The sequence below is a fragment of the Scyliorhinus torazame genome, chromosome 6 (assembly GCF_047496885.1).
Source record: "Scyliorhinus torazame isolate Kashiwa2021f chromosome 6, sScyTor2.1, whole genome shotgun sequence".
Taxonomy (NCBI): domain Eukaryota; kingdom Metazoa; phylum Chordata; class Chondrichthyes; order Carcharhiniformes; family Scyliorhinidae; genus Scyliorhinus; species Scyliorhinus torazame.
Genome location: NC_092712.1, coordinates 73,974,471 through 74,000,649, shown reverse-complemented (window position 1 = coordinate 74,000,649; position 26,179 = coordinate 73,974,471). Strand labels below are relative to the sequence as shown.

At 43.4% G+C, this 26,179-nt stretch overlaps 1 protein-coding gene across 6 annotated transcripts in view; it reads right to left on the bottom strand.

Annotated features, from left to right (window-relative positions):
* Positions 1-26,179, bottom strand: part of pard3aa (par-3 family cell polarity regulator alpha, a) — a 1,126,646-nt gene that overhangs the window by 465,602 nt on the left and 634,865 nt on the right. For all 6 annotated transcript variants that reach the window (XM_072508331.1, XM_072508330.1, XM_072508326.1 and 3 more), the window contains exons 7-9: positions 25,907-25,990; positions 11,723-11,848; positions 10,957-11,339 (exon numbers count right to left, since the gene is read on the bottom strand). In XM_072508331.1, coding sequence (XP_072364432.1) covers positions 10,957-11,339; positions 11,723-11,848; positions 25,907-25,990 — 593 coding nt within the window. The remainder of the gene's footprint in view (positions 1-10,956; positions 11,340-11,722; positions 11,849-25,906; positions 25,991-26,179) is intronic.

Below are 26,179 nucleotides of genomic sequence, written 5' to 3'. Positions count from 1 at the left end.
AGATTGGGACTGAGGCTGCTGGAGGCATGGTCGCCAATGGTGGGCAATTAAAATCAGAAATGTGAATAAAACAAAGAATTGGTGCAGCAATGGGTTGTAGAGCTGGAAGAGGTTACGTTGTTAGAGAGGGTAGAGTCTATTTTAAATCAAGGATTAGGGGTTTAAACCCAAGGTGTTCCTGAACTGCAAATCCGAAAGCACAGGGGTGTGGGTGAGGACGGTTAAATATTGAGCTATGAAATGTTACAATAAATAGCCGGAAAGCATGAGAGAAGCTAGTTAAAGCAAATTGGGACAAAGTTGGTGATATAATGGCACATACCTAAAGATCCTACTACTATTACGACAACTTACAGCTTGTATTAATATAGCACCTTTAATGTAATAAAATGTCCCAAGGTGCTTCCTGAGGGAAAGCCGGTACAAAATAATGGAAACCCTAAAAATGATATTTCACGCTTGTAGTGAAAGTTCCCACGTATTGGAGGATGAGAGAGTGATCAACATAATATCCATTTTAGAAAACAGAATGGAAGGGAACTCGAATAATACTGGACAATTAGTTAAATACATAAGACAGACAAAACATTGATACCTTTGAGGAAAGGTGAAGTGACAAAATATTATAGCTACAGTATAGGAAGCCACTTATCCATTTTGCCAAGGCCAGCTCTTTAATTGAGTCATCCAATTAATTCCATTCACCTGCTATTCCCGAGGTCAAGATGGAATGCAAACAGAACATCTAACATAGATTTCAGAAAGAAGGCCATGCTTGACAAACCTCAAGATATTTTTGAGGTGATCATAGAGGGGACATATCCAATGGATGGGGAGCAGTCCTTTTGCACACAACAGGCACCCACAAACAGTAATGAAACAAATGGCCAGGCCAGGTGGAATGGCCATGCTAAATTGCCCCTTACTGTCCAAAAGGTAAGGTGGGGTTACTGGGATAGGGTGGAGGCATGGGCTTAAGTAGGGTGCTCTTTCCAAGGGCCGGTGCAGACTTGATGGGCTGAATGGCCTCCTTCTGCACTGAAAATTCTATGATAATCTCAGTCCTAAATGGTCAACCCAGTAGCCTGAAATTGTGAACTCTTGTTCTCGAACCCCAGTCAGGGGAAACAACATCGCTGCATCCAGTTTGTCCAGCCCTTCAGAACTTTATACATTTCAAAGAGATCAGTGAATGCAATATTATTAAACACAGTCTCTCCGCTTAACACAATCCTGCAAACCCAGGAATCATTCTAGAAAATATTTGTTGCATTCCCTCAATGGTAAACGTATCCTTTCTTAGACAAGGAGACCAAAAATGCACACAATGCTCCAGGTGTGGTCTCACCAAAGCACTCTACAGCTGCAAAGGACATCCTTGGCTCCTGTACTCAAGTCTTCTTAAGTGCTTGCTGTCCCCACACACTTGCTTTTAGTGACTGGTGTACAAGGACTCTCGTGCCTCAACATTTCCCAATCGATCATCCTTTAACTAATACTCTGCCATTCTGATTTCCTTCCAAAGTGGCTAACTTCACATTTATCCACGTTATACTGCACCTGCCATACATTTGCCCATTCACTCAACTTGTCTAAATCACTGTGAAGCCACTTAACGTCCTCCTCACCACTCACATTCCCACCAAGTGGCATGTCGTCAGCAAACTTAGAAATATTGCATTTGGTTCCCTCATGCAAATCATTGATGTGTATCATGAATAGCACAGGCCCAACTAGTCACCAGCAGCAACTTTGAAAAAGAACCAATTATTCCTATTCTTGGTTTCCTGTCCACGAACCAATTCTCAATCCATGCCAAAACCAACTTTCAATCCATGCAGTAATAGCTCACATGTAATAGTATGTCCAAGTTGGGGCATCACATTTCAGGAAGATGTGAAGGCTTTGGGGAGGGTCGGAAAGGGTTCCAGGGATACATTATGAGGGTAGACTGGAGAAGTTAATGCTGGTCTCCTTGGAGATGGTTGAGACGTGATTTGAAAGAGGTGTTCAAAATCATGAAGGAGCAGGACAGGGTATACAGTAAGAAACTCTTTCCATTGGTGGGATGGCCAAACACCAGAGGAGTGGGCAGCACGGAGGCACAGTGGTTAGCACTGTCGCTTCACAGTGTCAGGGGCCCAGGCTCAATTCCGGCCTTGGGTGACTATCTGTGTGGAGTTTGCTGGCCTTGGATGACTGTCTGTGTGGAGTTTGCATTTTCTCCCCTTGTCTACCTGGGTTTCCTCCGGGTGCTCCAGTTTCCTTCCCCCATTCCAAAGATGTGAAGGTTAGGTGGATTGGCCATAAAAAATTGACCCTTAGTGTCCAAAGATGTGCAGGTTAGATGGGGTTATGGGGAGAGGATGAGGAGTGGATCTAGGTAGGGTGCCCTTCCAGAGGGTTGGTGCATGCTTGATGGGCCAAATGGCCTCCTTCTGCAGGAATTCTATGGATCTACGATGCCAATTTAAGGTGATTGGCAAAGAGCAAAATGAAGAAAAACTCTTTGACTCAGGAAGCGCTTAGGATTTTAGGCTGCACTGTGGCGAATGTAGTGGAGGTACATGAGTTTGAAAAGGGAATTGGATAATTATTTGAAGAGCAAAACATTACAGGACCAGGGGGAAGGAGTGAGGAAGTGAATGATAGAAGACCCATAGAATCGGGAGTGGGGGAGTTGCTCTTTCAAAGAATCAGCACAGACACAAGCTAAACGTCCTCTTTCTGTGCTGTAGACATTTTATGTCCAAAATTGCAGACAATATTAAAATAGGAGACACAATAAATAATTCTGAGCACCGGAAGGGATATAGGTAACATGGTGAATAAAAAAGAGACAGGTGAAATTTGATTCAATTAATTTCAAATGTGAGTTGATAGATTTCTTGTATTCATTCATGGCTAGACCAGCATTTAATGCCAATCCCATATTTTTGCAAATAAAAATATTAAACATGGAATTAAGGAAAGCTCGGTGATGTGGAAGAGCAGAGGCTTTTCAGATTCAAGCACCTTGGGTAGATATACCATGAAATAGTTCCGATATGTTGAGTTTTGTGGCAAGTAGTAAAATATAAATGTTGATGTGTAAATGTGAATTTACATAAAAGTTGATTAAGATGACAAGAGTACTGTCAGCACTTCCAGGCAATAAGAAAGCAGTTCAAGCAATCCTGCTGTGAAGAAATGAAACCAGACATTAAAAAAAAATGTTTTTATCAAAATTGAGGAGGTTACGGAGGTATGGAGAGGAGATATGGGCGGCATGGTGCGGCACAGTGGTTAGCACTGCTGCCTCACAGCTCCAGGGACTCGGGTTCAATTCCGGCCTTGGGTGGCCGTCTGTGTGGAGTTTGCATTTCTTCTCGTTTTTTGAAGGCAGGCAAGAATCCTGAAGAGTGTGCATCCCACACATTCAATCTCGCGCCTGAATGTAGATTTCAAAATTATTGTCGAAGGTGCTGCGCAAAGCCTAGATATAATCCTCCCTATGATCATCCAAGGAGATCAGACTGGGTTGATAAAGGGCCAGAATTCATGTAATAATGTCAGGAGGTTATTAACTATCATTCAGGCCTTTCAAAAGCGGGCGTTAGATGGTTTAGTGATCTCTTTGGATGCAGAGAAAGCTTTTGACCAGGTAGAATTGAGGAAGTTTGGGATGGGAGGGGGGTTTGTACAGTCGATACAATTGCCTTATAGAAATCCACTGGATTTACTAACAGTTATAGATATGATAATTTTAGTCTCCAGCGAGGGACTAGGCACGCCCGTTATCCCCGTTATTTTCGCAATAGCTATTGAGCCCCTAATGGAGGCAATTAGATAAGATTCTTAGGTATTTGGGCTATTCAGTGGAGGAAAACAACATAAGATTATGAGGTACATGAATGACATGTTGCTATTTGTATTGAAGCCGGACATTTCTTTTGCCATTATTATTGGCATGGTAGGTAGATTCAGCCTTTTCTTGGGTTATAAAATTAATTTTTTGAAGTCTGAGGTAGGCCTCTGGGAAGGTTTAGAGGGAGACCTTCCCCCATCGCTAATTTCCCATTTAGATGGTCCCACTCAAGAGTTTACTTATTTGGGTATTTTTCTTACACCCTCTTTCAGACTTTTGTATGGGGTAAACCTCCCTTTACTTGCATCAATCAAGTAGGACCGACATCACTGGTCCTCCTTACTGATATCGCGGTTCGGTAGGACAGCACTGATTGAGCAATGTGCTGCCTAGGTTATTATATCCTTTACAGATGCTGCCAATCTTGCAAGAAAAGCACAGGAACAGGCCCTTCGGCTCTCCCATGCTGCCCATCTAACCTGAAACCTTCTACACTCCGGGGTCCATGTCCCTCTATTCCTATCCTATTTATAATTTTGTCAAGACACTCCTTAAATGTCACTATCGTATCTGCTTCCACCACCTCCTCCTGCAGCAAAATCCAGGCACCCACTACCCTCAATGTAAAAAAACTTGCACATCTCCTCTAAACTTTGCCACTCATACCTTGAACCTATGTCTGTTAAGGTCTGAAATGAAATTAATGGGCTCTCAGTTCTTTTATATGTTGGGAGGGGGGCAGCGAAGGAGTTAGTGGTGCCGAAAATTCAAATGTATCAGGTAATTTCCCATCTCGGATTCATACGAGAATGGAGCAGGGAGGGCCCTTCCTCCATTTGGCTGGATATTGAAGCTGGCCAGTCTGTGTACTCTTTAGGATCCTGTTGTTTCTCAGAGATTTCAAGGCTGTGCCTGTCAAATATGAAAATCCTACAAACATTAAGACTCAGAGCGTAGAGGGTGGTCCAAGAGCTGGAAGAGTAATCTAACTTCTGCTATCACTATCACTTCCATTCAGGGTAATCCGGATTTCCTGCCAGGTCATATGCCATGGATTCGATATCTGGAGGAATAGAGGTCTTTGTAGGCTGGGTGATATGTTTAGTGGTGCTTCCCTGTTATCTTTCTAGCAACTTTGTCAACAATTTGATACCTCAATATACCCCTTTTTCAGATATCTACAACTCAAGAGGCTTTATCCTTCATAAGACATTTCTGCATCTCGACACTAATGTTTTCCTGATATCTATCGAATTAAAGCAATCAGCAAGTTTTATGATATATTATGTTCTAGATCCTGTGTGAATATACTAGAGATTCTGCTGTCTTGGGGAAAATACTTCACAGTGAATATTGATGGGGAGACTTGGGACAATATATGAGAAAATGCCAATAGAATCAGAGTCTGTGATAGAACGAGGGAGACTCAGTTTAAAATATTGCATTATCTGTATGTCACGCCAAGGTTAAGACACAGGTTTGACCCTACCATTGTGCCAAAAGTGCAAAGCAGTCAAGGGAGACAACATTTGTTTGGTCCTGCACCAAAATTAAATCCCACTGATCTGGTGTACTTAAAGTTTGGGAAGATATTCAATATGGTCTTAGAATTTGACCCTTTGTTCTTAAATCTGGGGGTCCGAGATAGAAAGATAATTGACGCTAATTAAAAAAGGTTGTGTAATATCCGAACAACTGCAGCATGGAAAAAATATCCTTTGTTCCTAGATTAGCAATAAATCTCCTTCAGTTCAGAATTAGTATAAAATTATCATGGATCGTATCCCATTTGTCCTAACCTGTACACTCCGATCCAAATTGGATGCATTCCAAAAGGTATGGGGCCCCTATCTCAAATATGTGGGTTTCGCAATGTCTGACTTACTCCGACACGGTTTTCCATAAGCTATGTAACATTATCTTTAACATGCTGTACGTGAGGGTTTGCACCATTTTGCCATGTTTTCATGGCTTTATCCTCGTTTCCTCCATTCTCTCACTTGTCCTTTCAATGGTTTTTTTTGCATAAAATGGGGGTGCTGTGAATAATGATTAAGCTTAACCAACTATGTTGATTCCCCCTGCCTCCATATATCGAGAAATATGCATGCTGTACTCTACCAGTTTTGAGGGTTTGTTGTGTTATTTGTGAAAATGGAAAATCTCTAATTAAAATATAATAATATATTAAAAAACATTAAAATGTTCAAACCCCCCATGTTCTGATGCTAACTGCATTTCAGGTTCCTGGACTAATCAGGAAGAATTAGCAACACAAGTAGGCCATTTAGCTTCCACCAGCCTATTCAGCCACTCAAATAAAATTATGGCTGGGACTGACCTGCGACCTCCATGTCCCTCAATAGCGCTGAATATGAAAAAGCTATCAATCTTGGATTTTAAACTGGTAATTGATCCAGAAATAACTTGCCATTGTGGAACAGAATTCCAAATTTCTCCCATCCTTTGGCTGTAGGAATGCTTCTTCATTTCACTTTTTAAAAAATGATTTAGGAAATATGGACGTTGCTGGCTCGGCCAGCAGTTGCTGCCCATTGCTTGTGGCCGTCAAGAAGATGCTGGTAAGCTGCCTTCTTGAACCGCTCGAGTCACTGAGGTGTAGGTAAGTACACCCATAGTGCTGTTAGGGAGGAGGTTCCAGGATTTTGACCCTGTGACAGTGAAGGAACGGCGATACATTTCCAAGTCAGGATGGCACATGACTTGGACAGGAGCCTCCAGGTGGTGGCGTTCCCAGTATCTGTTGCCTTCTCATTCTAGATGGGGGCGATCCCGGGTTTGGAAGGTGCTGCCTAAGGAGTCTTGGTGAGTTCCTGCAGTGAATCGTCTGAAAGGTCGGACACTAATATTTAGTCTGTGTACTGCAACTGCACCCCCCACTCCGAGACACCCAATCAGCAGAAAGGTGAGAAAAGGAATAAAATTAACAAAAGCAAACACTTCACTGAAAAAATTAGGCTTGTGCTTTTTTCATGTTCATTACTGCAAGTGAAGTCGGCACTGAGGAATGAAACTTTTCAACCACATTTCACTTGCTAACCTCAAGCATTCCCATTCGTCATGTATAAAACAGTTCTTTTTTGAGAGAAAAGTACAAGGTAGTGGGCCAACCTATAGTGCAGGCACCACAAAGGTTCAAAATAATATGAGGGCAGCCAAAGTATATCAGTAAATAGCAAGCCATTGACCTCAATCTTTGATTTAAAAGCTTAAAGATTTCAGGAAGAAAGAAAGTGGGAGATAAGAACTTCCTCTGATCGAAATCATCAGGTAAGAATATTTTAACGAAGGATACTGTCCAATGTGTATTGATTTCCAGCACTGCATGATTTACTGAGGAAAAAGAGGACAAGAAGAGGCCAGGTTTCTTGGAGGCAGCTTTAGATTTGTGGAAATTCTATTTTTCAGGGGAGATACAGTTGCCTAAGAAACAGAGATCACTCAGTTCAAAATAAAGTAATCTCACACTGTGAAGCATTGAGACATTCTGATACAAGGCACTATATAAAAGCATTGCTATTTATAAAGATTGCTTATAATGATGAAGGTCTAAAGGTGGAAGCATTGCAATGCTAGTTGGTGGTTAGATTTATGAAAGAAATGAAGTTATGTCTTTGGGTAATTGAAAGAAGCTTTTCACTGCCAAAGTAACAATTCAGCTATTGCATGCAAGAGGAGTTTATGCTGTGTACACTGAGGTAATGTAATCAAAAGGAAATCGATCAACGGAGAGTGGAATAATCAAGAAAAAAGATGGACAGAGTTGCTTGATGAGTGGAGTTCAATCATATCAAGAAGGGAACAGGGTGGGTTAATGTCAAAAGGAGTCAGATCCTTTCAACAGCACAAACAGGATAATTAGAGGTGCACATTTCCCTCCTACTTTCAAAGCATCCATGGTAATTGCAGATGATGCAATGAAATGTTTAGGACCAGAGGCACCGTAATCATAATGAATCACCAGGTCAAAACCAAAGTAAAGACCATGAATTAGGCCAAATCTAGACTTGGTAGATAATTTGAAAGTTGACGTCACCTTCCATAATTTTATAAAGTACTGACACGGGGGGGAAAAAGGACGTCACACACTATCCTACACTCAGCCCCTCTCACAGATTACCTCTATGTTTGATATAGGACAAGGTTAGTTCCTCTACTCCCCAGAGTTTCAAACATAAATTTTTATCTTGTGTTGAAAAACCTTCTTGATTACCCTTCCTTACATCTGTAACCTCCCGCAAAATCTCCATTTCTCTGACCCCAAACTCTTTTTGCATCAACTGCCTTCACACCACCACAATCATTAGTCATGCCTTCATAAACTTGATCCCTACACTCAATCTCCCTCCCAAAACACCTCCACTTCTTCAACTCCCGATGTTCCTTTCTGCAAAGCTCAACCCTTTGACCAGACCAACCTACATAATATCCTCTACCTTGACTCAGAAAACAGCAGTTTATCTCGTAATGAACCTTGGTGGAACTCCACAGCATGTCTTCTCCAGTCCGAACTACAGCCATTTACCACATATTCTTATGTTTGTTAATCACTTAGTCAATTTGCCACATTAGCAACTGCCTCCTATTGGCCGTTTTACACTGTGCATCTATACCCACACGAAGTCAACTGAGGTGTACTAAATTAATTTCACAAACGCCAATTACAGCTTGGAAATTAGATATGTTCTGCCAATTTGTTTGGAATTGACACAAAGTGAAACACTGGAGAGTAAAGAACCTCAGCCTGTTGTATAACTTTGCAACTTTGTGTAATATCTATTTAAGGAAAAGCTATTTGTGCTTGGGGGTAATGAAAGAAAGTCACAACATTAGTGTTTGGAAGATCACTGTCTGAGGGAAAATGGTGTCGGCTGAGTTTTCAAATGTTCCAACCAGAAGAGGTAGTGGTGATTTGTGTATTCATCGTATTGAGCACGAGAACTGACTTTCAGGTGACTCATTTGAATACCGCACCATTGAATAGCATTTACCACTTCTTAACGGGATTAAGTGAGATCAGAAACAAAAACACATTGATGGGATCAATCAACAATTTCTACAATGACATGTAAACCTCAATGAAGGATTGAACATTCTTTTCCTTCTTTAACAAGCTCAAATTTTTCATACGAAGCGAAGGTAAGCTTTTGTGAATCTCAACTCATTTCTATATGTTTAAAAACTTGTTCTGCAGAGATTCTTCACACCCAAATGCAATTTTCACTATCCCTTCAATGCTGTACAAATTCACCAATTTATTTTAATGACCTTGTTTTGCCAACTTTTTCTCCTTCTGAAAGCATCACTTGTTGTTTGGATACGGTTACATAAATACTGGTGATACCATCAGGAATTTGCCCAAATTGATACTCAGTGGATGTACCGAAAGCAAATGTCAACAACATATTTAATCCTGGGGTTATTGCAACCAAGACTCTTCCCATCCTTAAGCGACATCCAATATCTATGCACTGTGTGACGGGTCACTGGAGAGCTAATCAAGAGTCAAAATCTCTCAACTATTTTCCTTCTCCATAGCCCCATCATGTCAAGGGTAACTGTAATAATGGTGCGATTCTCCGGCCGCGTGGCGCTGATGCGAGAGCACAATGTGGCTGGGAATCCCGGGAAAGGCCTGCAGCGAGCCCCCCCGACAGGCTCTGCACCTTGCGGGATTCACCAAAGTCTCGCGAGACTTAAATGGGCGTGGCCAAACACCGCTCCCGGAAGTAAGGCGCAAACCTACTTACGACCTACTCACCCTGGGTGGTCAGGATAAGTGCAGGGTGGCTCCCTAGCCCTCCGCCTGGAAAGTGGGCACCTTGACACTTCAAAAGTATTCCAGTGGTCTTGAAAGGGGCTATACAGATGCCAGTCCTTCCTTCCTTCCCACTTATGTGTTGGCCCTTGACATTATCTACAGGAACACGGTCCATTTTCATAACACACTTCTCTACCTCTCCATCATCACCCTCACCTACACAATCACTTATATGTTGACAGTCTGCTAATCTACCATGCTGACAACATACAAAAAATGTTTTCCAACTGAACACTTGGGTGGAAAAATCCATCCAGGGAACAAACGGCATACTGGTGAAAATATTGGAGTGGCAACCCAAAATCATAAATTCAAAACCCACCATGTTGTAAATGTTTAAACAATGAACCTGATACTTCGTGGGCTGCTGGGTTGATGCAAAATCTCAATTGGCTCATTGGAAATTTGCCACCTTGTGACCCCAGTCCCACTAACCGAGTTTCAAACCTCACCTTGATGGTGTTCTTAATTTTCATAAGCTCCTTCAAAGTCATTAATTAAGGTCTTCCAGTACTCCTCAGTATCAATGCCTACTTAGTGGAACACCTTAGGATATTTCACCATATTAAAGGTGCGATATAAAGGTGGGTTAGTTTTGTCTGGCTGGCTTTGTTCAGTGATTTATAGCTACTGTTCACTGCATCAGGACTAGGTGTAAAGCATACACTAACCATACAGTTCCTAGATTGCAGGAGGCCATTTGGCCCATCGAGCTTGCACCGCTCCTCTGAAAGAGTATCCTACCTCGGTCCACTCCCCCCCCATCCCCTTATTCCCACCTAACCTGCACATCTTTGTACACTAAGGGACAATTTGGCATGGCCTATCCACATAACCTGCACATCTTTAGACTATGGGAGGAAACCAGAGCATCCTGAGGAAACCCCCGCATACACTGGGACAATGTGCAAACTCCACAGTGTCACCCAAGGTCGGAATTGAACCTGGGTCCTTGGCACTGTGAGGCAGCAGTGCTAATCACTGTGCGACCGTGCCGCTGGACCACATAGAAGTAGAGTATTGCAAGCAGTATGAGGATAATATAACTTGTTTTTTTGTCCCATATGTTGGTTATTGCATCTAAGAATTGAAAATATTCCTGTCCAACGGTGATGTTCTTCCAGCTTTATTAAGCTGAGAATTTGACTGTTTTCAGTTGCACAAAATTCCTTAAAACCTTCCAATTAATTCAGTAAAGCAGAATGTCTATAAATCTTCGGTGATCAGCAGCACAAAAATACAGCATATGCATATATTATTTTCTTACCTTTCTTCAACTGGATATTGAGTTTCTTCCCTACTTTTTTGGTGCTGAATACTGTGGTGGGTGTAGAACTCAGTCTTTGGGGAGTTAGATTCTGCCCTGTTGGAGGTTTTGACACCGAGTTCTGATTGTGAGGTAGATGAGAGTAGGATGCAGTGTGATCAGTCTCAATGCTTGCTCTTGATAGTCTCTGTGGCGTTTCATCAAAGCTTGCATTCATAGCACTCTTGCGCTCACTGGGCTGAGTATCTGTGTTGATTCGGTTGGAATAATAGGTACTTTTTTCAGCAAACGAAACTTGTTCATATTGCTCTTTATTTGCTGCAGGGACCACGTGGAACCAAATAATGTGTGAACGCATGGCTTGGCGAAACATATGTTGTGCTCTAGATTGAGGAAGGATGGGAAATTAACAAATTAAGGCTGCCAGTCTTAACAGAGATTATTAACATAATTACCATCATTAATTACAATGCATGGAAGGTTTTTTTTGATGCAAATGCAGCAATTGCATAAATATTAACTGGATAGAAAGGTATTAATTACATCGGCAACTAACACTTATTATTGATGTAGGCCATGAGATTAACAGCTACGCACCTGTTAATGTGAATGCATGAAGGAAAGCTGCAAAATGAATTACATTTCAGCAAGCAGTTATGTTGCAAACTGAGAACAGCTGATTCATATACTATGTGACTATACATAAGTTATGATATATCTTATAATGTTTATAATGTAATGTGCACTATGTGGACAAGATACGTACTGTTCAAATCGTGTATTTCGCAAATCACCACCATTTATTTTGACGATACAATCATTCTCATTAAACAGTTTCTCTCGCTCAGCTTTACCACCTTTCTCCAGTCGCTTCACCAGTAATCCCAGGGTCCTGTAAGAAAATGATCACTGCTCTTCATTTCATACTTTAAAATACAGTGCATAAAATACAGTAGAATGCAAAATATTCTCCGGCCAACTATTACTGCAACGCGAATACATTTACACTGCACTTGCCTTTTGTAAATCTCATTAGATTTCAAAGGAGTTAGCACACTCCAGCATTACTCAAACCTTCTCAATGTGAGATAACATTACTACTGGAGTAACTATTTTCCCATCAAGTATTATCACAGGCACCCACATTTTTCAAGTATTTTAAGATTTTAATGTTTCACCAAAGTGGCAATATTACAGTTTATGCCTGTGCCACACCTGATATTGAATTTAACAACACATTCCAACTTGCTTTTGTGTTAAAAGCTTCTAATAATCATCACAATTCTATGGCTTTTGTGAAAACAGAATTTACGAATTTTAGGCTTCACCCCAAATAGTTGTCAAAAAAAATCACTACTTCTTATTAGAATTGGAGAATCATAGAAAAGGCATAGCACAGAAAGAGGCCATTTGGTCAATCTTGTCCATGCCAGTCTGAGTCCACCCAGGTGCCCTTTCTAGTCCCAAATCTAAACCTAGAAAATAGGAATTTTGTGTGGAATATTTCCAGACCCAACTAATGGAATTTTCAAGGGTAATTAGGGGTAAACAATACCTACTAGCTTTGCCAGTGAAATCCACTTTGCATGAACATTTTTTTTAAAAAGTTCATTTCTGAAATCGCACTCCAGGATTTGAGCATCCAATCTCAGGTCATACTCGATTGCTGTATTGACGGCAGTGCTGCATTGTTGGAGGTCCTTTCTTTAGGAAGTGACATTCATTAAAGTGAGGCCATATCTGCTTGTTCAGGTGGGCACAGAACACTCCACATCACTGTTTGAAGGTCAGGACTTCCCAGTGTTCAAACAGCATTCCTTCCTCAACCACCATCAAAAACAAATCAACTAGATATGCATTTAATTTTCTGTATGACTGCACTTCAAGAGTAATTTACTCATTGCAAAGCAATTGCGAGATACTCTGAAGATATGATAAAACATGTGGAAATGAACTTCTTTCTCTTTCTATAAATGCTTTGCCATTATTATTACTTACTTGCTTAGTTTAGACATCTGCACTATGCTCATTTAAATACCCCAGCCTCTCAAATTGAGAGACAAGCAAACAAAAGTTTAAAGTGAATGTCTTTGAGTTAGTGGTATTTTTACAGTAATATTTCTGCCTCCAAGACTCACAACGTCACCCATCTCTGATAGAAAATGCACGACAGGATGATAAATACTTGTGAATATGAGAACAACATAGAGACTGTAAGAATAACTTTACTCTTGAATAGTTTGATGCTTATTTCAGCCATTCGATCATGTGTAATTAGAGGGAGACTATTGATTATCTTTCAGTTGATACCTGGACCATCAACACATACAATTGTTGCTTATCTTGTAAAATCTTAAACTGGTACCATTACAATCAACATAATTGGTGTAAACACCACCAAGTTACTTTTAAGAATTCACAGAAACTATCTATACTGATGGGAGGAGGAGCAGAAATTATTTTTGATGAAGCATCAAATGATTTTTGATGAAAGTTTAAGCTGCTGGACCTCAAAAATGTCAGAAACATGTAAACTAGCTGCTTTTGAAGTAAAATGTTTCCAGTTCCTCTTCATAAACGACGACATAAGAGAAATGGATTGAAGCAATTTTTGAGATGCTCATCGAAGCTGGACACAGTAAAGAACGTGCACGTCACTACCAGTTTAAACCACATTGTACGGTCATCAACTCAACTATCACATGGAATTCAAAGTATGGAACTTCAGCTAGAAAGTGAGTGAAACAGCTCCAGTCACCAACACATCGGTGCAGAATGTGTGATAGTAATAGCAGTGAGGTGGTAGCTCCAGGTTTATTACTGGAAAAAATCGGACTGCAGAGTCTGGCCTCCGCACATCACCAAAATTTCAGAAGCTGCTGTCAGAGATAGCCTGCTCCCCCCACAGGAGATACCTTTTGCAAGCTTCACAGAAGGAATCAATATAGAAATCACTGATTTGATGTGAACTTAAATTAATTAGTAAGAGGTCTTACAACACCAGGTTAAACTCCAACAGGTTTGTTTGGAATCACTAGCTTTCAGAGTGCAGCTCCTTCATCAGGTGAGTCTTAAATCTGGTGTTGTAAGACTTCTTACTGTGTCCACCCCGGTCTAACGCTGGTACCTCCACATTATGGTTAAATTAATTACCCACGGTTGTCACTGTAAAGACAAATTGTGAAACTTTGTTCAGTCAAAAGTAACTGAGTTTTAATAATGCATTAAGCCAGAAGGACTGAATAACCTCTCTAGCCTTGAAAACTATTTTTTTTACAGGTGGACAGATTTTTACACACTCTTTACAGCCACAGAGGAAAATTAAAATTGTGCATTTTTAAACATAAAATTATTTTGAAAAATATAGTTTGTGTTCTGTTGTTTAAGTTTCTCCCTCAACCCCATAAGCTTTATTTAATTATTTTCATTACTTATGTCCCCTGATTTTTATTTCCTGCTTCACACTCTATGGGACTTATTTAGTCTAACTGGCTGATTAGTCTCAATGCTGACTTTCCAGTTCTCAGATGTCCCAGGTCTCTGATAGAAAGTGACAAATACAAACTATCGGAAAAGTGGAAGGCTGCTCTAGAGTCTGAACAGTAGCGAGTGTCCTTTCTTCACCTCTGACCACAAAAGAAGGGGTTTGTTCCAAAGAACTGGTAATGAAGTGTAATAGCAGCACATCTGCTAAGAGCATGGGCATAAACTTAATTACTGGTCAGATTTAGATGTTTTGCAATATTTGAACAGCAGCAATTTATGCAACAGTATATTGTCACAGCACATGAAAAAAATCAAATCAATACACAACTTTCATTTTTAATGGATTTCACAACTAATTAATGAAGTGCAATCACCATTATAGAGGCAGAAGCAGCTGGTAATGTTTGCACAGAGCAAGCAAATGATGCCACTCCCCTTTGTATCATGAAGTCTTTTGTCATGAAATCTTTCCTGCCTCCCACCCAATCTCAAATATTCCCTTCTCTTTTTTTTCTACCTGTCCCTTTCACTTGCTTAAAACTTATTCTCACACCAACCTTTCCAGTTCTTAAGTTCAATCATCAACCTGAAATGTCAAGTCTGTTTCTTTTCCAAAAGTACTGCCAGACCTGCAAAGTATATCCTCAATTTTCTCTTTTTAGTTTATTATTCTCAAGTGCTTGTCTGACATACAAACTTGGATGAACGTCAATTCCCTAAAGTTTAACTTTGATAGGACCGAAGCTATTGTTGTTGGACCCCAATTACGAATTCCATACTTTTCCACCACAAGACCAATTCCATTAATTTCCCGTCTTTACTCTGTCCAGCCATCTCATGGGCGCAATTCTCCCATCGGGAGACTAAGTCCCGACGCCGGAGTGAAAACCGGAGTGTTTCACTCTGGCGTCGGAGGCCGTTCCCAGCCCCCTATTCCCCCGCCCCTGGGGGCGAGGAGCGGTGCCGCGTCATTTCCGCGCGCCGGGCCTTGGGGCCGCGTAAAAGCGGCGCCGCGTAAACGACGTGACCGGCGCCGCGTAAATGACATCACCCGCGCATGCGCTGTTGCCGTCGTCCCCGCTGCCGCCCCGCAAGAAGATGGCGGATCGTTCTTGCTGGGCAGCGGAGGAAAGGAGGTCCTCCTTCAGAGAGGCTGGCCCGCCGATTGGTGGGCACCGATCGCGGGCCAGACCCCTTTTGAGCACCACCCCCCCCCCCCGCCCCCCCCCCCCCGGTGCAGGAAACCCCCTCGCCACCCCCCCTCCCCCCCAGCGTTCCCACCAGGTGTGGATGGCGCCGGCGGGAACCTGTCGTGTTGGGCAGGCCGCTTGGCCCATCCAGACCGGAGAATCGCCGCTCGGCCATTACCAACGCAAGCGGCGGTTCTCCCAGCGGCCAGCCATGATTCACGCCGCGCCGGTTTTGGGGGGGGGGAGAAGAGAGAGAATCATGTGCAGGTGTCGGGACGGCGTGGCGGGACTCGCGCGACGCCCGGGCGATTCGCCCGCCCGGCTTTGGAGGGGGGGGGTGGGGGGTAGAATTCCTCCCCATGAATTTGAGCATCCCTATCAAATCTCCTTACAGCTTTCTTCTCTCAAAGGGGCACAGTCCCAAATTCTCCAATCTGTCCTCATAACGGACATTTCTCAACTCCGCAACCATTCTTGTAAAGCTCTTCTGCATTGCTCTCCAATGCATTCACATCTGTCTTATAGTGTGGTGCCCAGAACTGTACACAATATTCCAGCTGAGAACTAACTAGTGTTCCTGTATAGGTTCAGCATAACTCCTTGCTCTGGTACTCTATAATTACAGAGTGTCATTTTATATCTTTATTAACTAATTTTACCCCAAAAAACCCCTACCGCTCCCTCCAACTCACCCGCCCCTGCCCCGCCCCCCGCAATCCCCTCCCTTCCAATCCAACCCCTGCATCCCCTCCCCCCTATTAATTGCTGGCAACAAAGATCTTTGAAAACATGACAAACGGCCTCCACCTCGAGTGGAATTACTCCTCTGACCCCCAACCCCTCCCCCCCTCCAAGCACAAATTTAATTTTCTCCATTTGTAGAAATTCTGTCACATCTCCCAAACACACCAAAGACCTCGGTGGCACTGTCGGCCTCTAGTATCTGTCATCGGGCAATCAGAGGCGAAGGCCAAGACATTGGTCCCCTTCCCTTCCAGCAACTCCGACAACTGATGTGCCAAAAATTGCCACCAAAGGACATGGCTTTAATAAAAGCAAATTATTGCAGATGCTGGAATCTGAAACCACAAGAGAAAATGCTGGAGAATCTCAGCAGGTCTGGCAGCAGCTGTAAGGAGAGAAAAGAGCTAATGTTTTGAGTCCTGGTGACCCTTTGTCAAAGCTAAAATGCATAGAAAGTGGGAGATATTTATACTGTAGGGTGAGGGAATGAAATATGAGTCATAGCCACAGAAACCAAGGGAAAAGTGTTAATGGCAGTCCCCAGAGAGAATAAAAGGTGTGAAAGGCCAAACAGCAGAGAAGCTAAAATCAGAGGGTAAACTGTGACATATGTAGATGTGGGAGGAGGGAGGGACATGGGTGGGAGAGAGGTAAAATGAGAAAAAGGGGAGAAGGGGGAAGCAAAGGGGAGAAAAGGTAAGGAAAGGGAGGATAAGCTAGGTGGACATAGTGCAGGTAAAAATATATATAAATAAAAAATCTATACAAAGAAAGACAAGAAATAAATAAAAGTAAAAGGCAGTTAAAATGAACTGGAAAGAAAACAAAGAGGTTAAGGTGGGGTAGGGCTAATAATCTGAACATGTTGAATTCGATGTTGAGACCGGAAGGCTGTCGCGTGCCTAACCAGAAGATGAGATGCTGTTCCTCCAGTTTGCGTTGAGCTTCACTGGAACATTGCAGCAGGCCAAGGACAGACATGTGGACATGGGAGTCCACTCTAGCTCCACCCCATCTATGGATGTGGACAATGTTGTGTTCTTTGTTTTCGGTCTTTCAGGATAGTGAAGGTTGTAGTGCTAACAAAGAACAGCAAGCTGCGTTTAATAAACAAAGCTAATTTATTACACTACACTGAATTAGATTCAAACATATTACTAAGAATTAATTAAGTAAAGATTACACTAACATCTAATTTATTAACTATACTATCAGTTCAACTATTTCACAACTCTGTCTTGCTCTCTTCCACTCTCCCCAACTATCTCCCAGAAGTCAAGGAGGCATGTGCTATTTATATGGTTGCTCTATAGCACCATCTAGTGACGAGAGTAGTAACATTACATTAACCCTTTATGTGCTTTACAATATCCACATATTGTGACAGAGAGGCTTTTAATCGGATGGAGTGGAGATACTTATCTGAAATTTTGGGAATGTTTGGGTTCGGGCCAAAGTTTGAGGAGTGGGTGCGTCTGCTGTATGTAGCCCCGGTGGCAAGTATACATATGAATTACATGAGTTTACCAAATTTTGGACTGCATTGGGGAATGAGGCAGAGGTGTCCGGTATCGCCGTTGTTGTTCGCATTGAGATTGTGCCCTTGGCGATGGCCCTTCGGGGGTCTGCGGAGTGACAGGAGATTGTGAGGGGGAACAGGGAGCATCTGGTGTCGTTCTACATGGACAACCTGTTGCTGTTTGAGCCAGACCCACTGGAGAGTATGAGTAGGATCATGGGACTATTGGAGAGGTTTGGGGCCTACTCCGGGTATATGTTAAATGTCGGAAAGAACGAGATGTTCCCGGTGAGTGTGGTGGGGCAGGAGGTCAATTTGGGGTGTTGCCATTTAAGATAGCTAGGGAGAGGTTTAGGTATTTGGGGATTCAGGTGACGCATGAATGAGCTACGATGCACAGGTAGAATTTGATGGCGCTTTGAAGGAGGTTAAGGGGGATTTTAAGAGGTGAGATATGTCGCACCTGACACGAGCAGGGAGCGTGCAGGTGGTGAACATAAATGTGCTGCTAAGGTTCTTGTTTGTTTTCCAGACCTTCCCAATCTTTCTCCCCAAGGCCTTCTTCCGGAGGTTGGAGACAGTGATCTCGGAGTTCATTTGGGCAGGGAAGGTGCCGAGGGTAAAGAGGTTTCTGTTCAGAGACAGAAAGGCGGTTGGGGGGCCTGGGCCTGCTGCTCTAGTATTGGACGGTGAATGTGGGGAAGGTGAGGCGAAGGTGGGGGAGGAGGGTTGTGGGCGGGGTGGGTCACGATGGAAGAGGAGCCCTGTGGAGGATCCAGTCTGAGGGCAATGGTGACGGCTCTGCTGTCGTTAGCTCCGGGAAAGTATTGGGGGAAGTCCACTGCTGTAGTCGACGGTCAGGGTGTGGAATCAGCTGAAGAGACATTCTAAGTCGGAGTGAATGTTACTGTTTACGCCACTTCATTTCATTTTCATTTCATTCATTTCATTTTCATTTTTCTTGTGGAGCCGCAGGTTTAAGCGGGGGGTGGTGGGTGGATGGGAAATGGTGGGAGGCTGAGCTGGAGAGGGTTAGGGACTTGTACTCAGAAGCGAAATCTGCAAGTCTGGCTGAGCTGTGGGAGAGGTTTGAGTTACCAGGCAATAGTGAGTTTAGACAAATGCAAGAGCGTGACCTTGTGGAGGGTGTTTCCCAGGTTGCCAGAGTACACTCTGTTGGAGCAACTGCTGCTACCAGATGAGTTGGGGGAGGGTAGGATTGGAGATATATATGGGTGGTTGGGGGAGAAGGGTGGGGCACAAATGGTGAGGATCATGAACAAATGGGAGGAGGAGTTGAGGGGAGCAATATGTGAGGCTGTGGTGAGAGGCGATGCGGCAGGTGAACTCAACCTCCTCATGCGGGAGGAAGATCTTGATTCAATTCAAGGTGGGGCATAGGGTGCATATGACTCAGACGAGGATGAGTAGGCTCTTCCAGGTGTTGGCAGATGGGTGTGAAAAGTGTGGGAGGGGGCTGGTGAATCATGCGCCGATGTTCTGGGGTTGCAAGAAGCTAGAGAGATACTGGGAGGTGGTGTTGGGACACTATCTAAGATTATGGGGGTGGAGGTTGGGCCGTTCCCGATAGTGGTGATCTTCGGGATATCGGAAGTGCCGAAGCTGCTGGAGGGAAAGGGGGTGGGGGTGTTGTGGACTTTTGCTTCTCTAGCTGCCCGCCGATGGATCCTGCTAAATGGGAGGTCGGATACGCCGCCGAGGGTGCGGGCCCGGCTGGACGACTTTTCTCCGGTTGGAGAAGATTAAGTTTGAATTGAGGGGGTCAGCGGAGGGCTTCGACTTGGGGTGGGGGTTGTTCATGACGCTGTTTGAGGAATTGTTAGTCATGGGGGAGGGGGGGATAAAAGGCAAAAAACTGTACAAACTATGGACTGTGATTGTATGGAATGTGTATTTTATAATATGTTGCTATTTTTACACATGCTTGGAATAACCTATTTTTTTTTTAAAAAGCTGTAAATTTCTGATAAAATTCCATTAGAAAGCTATCAGGCCCCAATCGCATAGACCCAATGCTCTCTAGGATCTCCTGCAGTTCTAATGGCGCCTCCACAAAGTCCTTTTCTCTGGTGAGTATATCCAATGCATATGAGAGAACGAGGAAAACTCCCATCTTCCCGGATGCCAAAACCTCCATGGATCCAACCCCATCTGTTCCCAGTCCCTTAGCCATTCTCAAAGTTGCTAACAACTTGCGGCTCAATCTGTCCATCTTTGGGTCCAAATAACAGTTGGAATCTCTCCCATGATCACGTTGATGAGAGTCAAGGTTCGGGATGGCCGCCAATGCCTTCTTAATAAACTCCGTCTCCTCCCAATTAGGTGCATAAACAAAGGTTACGGAGGCCCCTGCCAGCACCCCACCACACACCATCATGTACCGTCCCCACGGGTCCAGGACCATGTTGGCCACCGCACAAGCCATCTTCTTATAGAACCTTATAGGATCGCAAAAAAAAAAAAAAGGAGGAGCAGTTCGCAACCCCTCTTGTCTTTGAATCAAAACCCGAGTGGAACGCCTGCCCCACACATCCCTTCCTTAGCCTCGTCTGATCTTTCATCATCAAATGTGTCTCCTGCAGAAAGATAATGTCTGCCTTCAAGATCTTCAAATGAGCAAACACCCGGAATCTTTCAACCAGGCAATTCAACTCCCTCAAGTTCCATATCACCATCCTCAGTGGGGATCTCTGAGAACCCCCCTCCTTCCAAGGTCCGCCATCCCAACCTAATACAGAGAAATCACTAAATCCAAGCTCCTCGCGAGACTGGGCCCACTCAAAATGGCTGGTGCGCCCACCCCACGTACACCCAACCACAAAGACGCGTTATCAGCTTACTACCCTCCCCCCTTCCCCCGTACCTCCCCCAGGCCCCCTCTTCCCTCCGAACGTTCGATCCAACCAGCCACATCTCAACTACAGCCCCCCACCCCACCCCCGAACAAAGGGAATCAACCCACCCCAGGCCCCCTGCCACCGCTCTCGAACCTGAACACCCGATCCCCCCCCTCCGCTCAAACTGCAGCAGCCCCCTCCCCGACACTGCTTACGTTTACTCACATCCCTTCTAAGCATGGCGACCCCACTTGGAGAACCATATAAAGAACCCCATCCACATTGCCCAAACTACCCTTCCCCCTCACTCCTCCACCCAAGCTAGTGCACTCCAGAAAAAACACACACAAACCAAGAGACTCAGAACAATCCCAACATCGAGCATAATGAAAAAACTAACATTTGCAACTGTAAGACCTCCAAAGATTCAAATTGCAAAAACATCAAAACTGTACATTATCAACATTAGTCCTCCTCCAAACCATTCTTCCTAACAAAGTCATCCGCCTCCTCCGGCGTATTAAAGTAATGCTCTTTGCTCTTGATTGTGACCCACAGCTTTTCCGGGTGGAGCATCCCGAATCGAATCTTACTCCTCAAGAGTGCTGCCTTGGCCTTGTTGAAGCCCGCTCGACGGTTGGCCAGATCGGCCCCCGATGTCCTGATAAATGCATAATGGATGACCCATTCAGCTACTGTCTCATATGGATTTCGCTCACGTCAAAATCCACTCCATCCCATAATACTAATGCAACTGGATGATCACTGCTCGTGGCGGTTCACCATCTCTCGGCCTCTGACTCAGCAATCAGTGGGCTCCCTCCCCGACCAGTTTCCCAAACATCTTTGTCTGTAATCCGTGGCGCTCGTGCCTTTGACCCCCCTCCGCAGCCCAACTATTCTTCAGTTTTGACACCTGGATCAATTTTTCTGGTGGTCCACTCTGACCTTCAACACTTTGTGGGCCTCCGCCAGCATCGTTATCTCTGCCTCCAGAGACACGATCTGGTTGCTGTGGTCCTTTCCACCTTCCAAATTGTTGTGCCCTGTGACTCCATTTGTTTTTCCACCTCTCCAAAGCCCCACAAAAGAGGAGTTACTGCTACCTCGATCGCCCTAGGCAGGTCTTCCCGCATCTGTTGCTGTGTTTCTTAAATTCTGCTATGATAAATGGCATTAACTGCTCCATGGGCAGTGGGGAGCGCCATACTTTCCATTGCTGTGTCTTGAGGGTCAACCAACTGTTACTTGATTTAAGCCTGGTATTACAACCCGCCACATTCTCATTGGAGGAGAAACCAACAAGCTTCAATTTCTTTATCTTGTTTCCCACCTAAACGCCTTTTAACTGGGTAGAAAGGGCCAAAATCTAAGTCTCCAAGCGACATGCACCTTGTGTGCGATGGATCAGCTGCCAACGGAAGTCCAACTATACGCTTTATTAACTGCCCTCTCCACCCGTCCTGTCACTTTCAAGGTCTATGCACATATATACTCAGGGCCCTCTGCTCCTGCACCCCTTTAAAAATGCTACTCTTTACTTCATAATGGCTAGATTCTCCGCTGTCGGGATTTTCCGTTGCGCTGGCAGCGCACCCACGTCCGGGGATTTCCCGACGGCGTGGGGCTGTCTACAATGGGAAATCCCATTGGCCGGCTGGCGGGATAGAGAATCCCGCCATTGGCCATTCTGGGGCGCACCACACCAGAAAACTGGTGCAGCGGGACGGGGATTCCCGCCCAGAGTCTTTCCATACTCTTTCCACCAAAATGTATCACCTCACACTTCTTCGCGTTGAACTTCATCTGCCACCTATCTGCCCACTGCACCAAATTGTCTGTGTCCTTTTGAAGTCAACACTATCCTCCTCATAGTTTACAAAACTTCCAAGTTTTGTGTCATCCACAAACTTTGAAACTGTCCTCTGCACACCAAGATCCAGGTCATTAATATGTATCAGGAAAAGCAAGGGCCCCAATACTGACTCCTGGGGAACACCACTACAAACCTTCCTCCAGCCTGAAAAACATCCATTGACCATTATTCTCTGCTTCCTAACATTCAGCCAATCTTGTAACCTCCTTTTACTCCATCTCCTTTGAGATCTCTTTTAATTCCTTTCTCTTAGGCCAACCTTTAGGGAACGAACCCCTGCGAGTTTATTCATTGGCTCAGCATGCACCTTTTTCCTTCTGCCTCTCTGAAGCATTTTGGAGCTCGTTTCTACAATAAGATGCAAGTAATATGCATTTTTGTTGCAAGTAAATGGAAAATGAATTAATTAGGGGGAACAAGGACTAGAGGGTGGGATAAGAACAAAGAACAAAGAAAAGTACAGCACAGGAACATGCCCTTCACACCTCCTAGCCTGCGCTGACCATGCTGCCCGTCTAACCTAAAACGTTCTACACTTCCGGGACCTGTATCCCTCTATTACGATCCTATTCATGTATTTGTCAAGACACCCCTTAAACGTCACTAACGTACCTGCCTGTTCGGGGAGGCTGGTACGGGAATTGAACCCGCGTCTGCTTTACAAGCCAACTAGTTAGCCCACTGTGCTGTGCTAAACCAGCTGCTAAAAACTTTGCCCCTCGTACCTTAAACCTATGCCCCCTAGTAATTGACTCTTCCACCCTGGGAAAAAGCTTCTGACTATCCACTCTGTCCATGCCCCTCATAATTTCATAGACTACTATCAGGTCACCCCTCAGCCCCATCTTTCCAGTGGGAACACACCAAGTTTATCCAAATTCTCCTCATAGCTAATGCTCTCCTACCAGGTAACATCCTGGTAAACCTCTTCTGTACCCCTCTCCTTGTTTTTTTTAAATTTAAAGTACCCAATTCTTTTTTTTCCCAATTAAGAGGCAATTTAGCGTGGCAAATCCACCTACCTTGCATATCTATGGGTTGTGTGGGTGAGACCAAGTACTTGATCAGGGTAGCAAGATGCATTCCAACACTTTGATGTGAAATACTTTAGAGTAAAGAGTTCACCCTTTTTTCTCTCCCACTCACCATTTATTTGAGTAAATTATCACCATTTATTAGAGTACTCAAGGTTACACTGAGTAAGGGAAAAGGACGTTCAAACACATAATTTTGTCATGACTATTTTGTTAATAACAGTCATTTTGATTCATTCTATTTCTGCAGTTGTACAGTATTGACATTTAGCGTAGACTTCTGGAGTTTTAAACATTTCTCACAACTTGCAATCTCAAGGGAGGCTGAGAAGAACAATTTGCGTGCAATTATCAAAGAACTCATAAGAGGCTCAACTATTTCTTAGCTTTTTATCTAAACTCATGCAGCAACACAATTACACACAGACAAATGGCTTTTTAGGTGATCTTAACTTTCAGTCTGCTCAGACCCTACCAGCCGCTTGCTGTATTTTGGCAGCTGTTTGTGATGATGCACTGAATGGCTTTCGTGACCTTCCTCAGTAGCAAGACAAATGATGTAGCACGACACTTTTGAATGTTCAATATTTATATTATGTTCGGCTCAGGCTTTTGTAGAAGTACACATTTGCTTTCAGCTGTAAACAAGGATGTGGTCTATGGGCACTAAACATACATCTCAAGCTGCTGCGCACAACCGGAAATGATTTATTTTGCAGCTGTCCACACTATTAGAATGCAAATAACATCTATTTTATTACTACTAAAAATGTACACTCTCCAAACCAGTTTTGCTCAGTCACACCAAGAAACAACCTGAGACAATTTCTTACAAATTGGAAAACCCATCAACCAAATCCACTTCATCTAAGTCAACCTGGCACAACAGATGAGATTTACTTGCTGTCTGAATATAATATTTCAAGGTTTATTAGCTGACATTTGTCTTAGAATATAATCCATTTCAAATTGCGTTTCTTTTTCCGTTCAATATTACATTCAGGAAGTTAAAAGAAAACATTTTAATAATAACGATATTCCAGGGAATAGAACTCTGCAACATTTTGCATGTTTCGGGGAGTTGATAAGTGATTGCTTGGACTGCAGTTTTCATATTGAAATTATGTTTGATGATCAAGAGCTGGGAAAGTCCTGGCACCAGAATGGTAAAGAAACAGGAAAGGCCACTGGGCACAATTAAGCTCTTTTAATAGGTTTCACCACCTCGCATCCATCTTAACACAACATCTTTCTGCCATTCAATTTGATTATGGCTGATCTCCTCTCGGCCTCAGCTCAACTTGCCCGCCTGCTCTCCATAACCCTTCAAACCCATTACTACTTAAAATCTCCTCCTTAAACTTACTCAATGTCCCAGCATCCACCACATTCTGAGGTAATGAATCCCACAGATTCACGATCCTTTAAGAGAAGTAATTTCCCCTCATCCCTGCTTTAAATCTGCTACCTCTTATCCTAAAACTATAACCGTTCATTCTACATTGCCCTACAAGAGCAACATCTGCTCTACGTCTACTTTGTCAATACCTTTTATCATCTTACTTCCCTCAATTAGATCTCATTCTTTTGAATTCATAAAGGCGCCAAACTTGGAGTTTTCTGCCATTGTTTTAAACCATTGTCTAGAAACAGAGCGAGTACCCATCTTACTATCAGTGGGAACTACATTATTCCAGTTTGTTTTATCCAACGTCCTCATCAGCTAATATCTTTGTTTAATTTAATAATACTTATAGTCAAAAATATATTTACATTAAGCTGCAATGAAGTTACTGTGACAAGCCCCTAGTCGCCACATTCCGGCACCTGTTCGGGTACACTGAGCGAGAATTCAGAATGTCCAAATGACCTAACAGCACGTCTTTCGGTACTGGTGGAAGGAAACTGGAGCACCCGGAGGAAACCCACGCTGACACAGGGAGAACGTGCAGACTCCATACAGACAATGACCCAAGCCGGGAATCGAACCTGGGACCCTGGAGCTGTGAAGCAACAATGCTATCCACTGTGCTACCATGCTGCAAAAACCTTTACTAGAGCATCACTAAATCTCCAAAAGGAAAGTTTCAAAACTTCAATAAAGCATTGCAATTTCTGGAATGTGAGCACAGAACTTCCTAACTGTTTCATTGCAAAATCCACTATCTGCTCGACACTGAGGATTTAGATAATATGAAATAAAGTTTAAAAAATAAAATCAAACATCCAGAACGTTACTTTACCTTCCAACCGTGGAACTGAAAGGCACTACATGGATTCCCAAAGGCCCCCCATCATTGGAGACTTCAACCAGCTTTAGCACGCCACTGTGAGACAATGATGAATGGAGTAACATAAAAATGTGAAGTAAACTACCCAAAACAAAAACACAATTCTATAATATCTGGAACAATAAGTATTGCAACTTGTGCGTAGCATACCTGAATATTAGTCTGGAAGCATGAAAAAAGGCCAGTCAGCAAAAATAATAAAAACAAATTAATAAAGCAACCAGA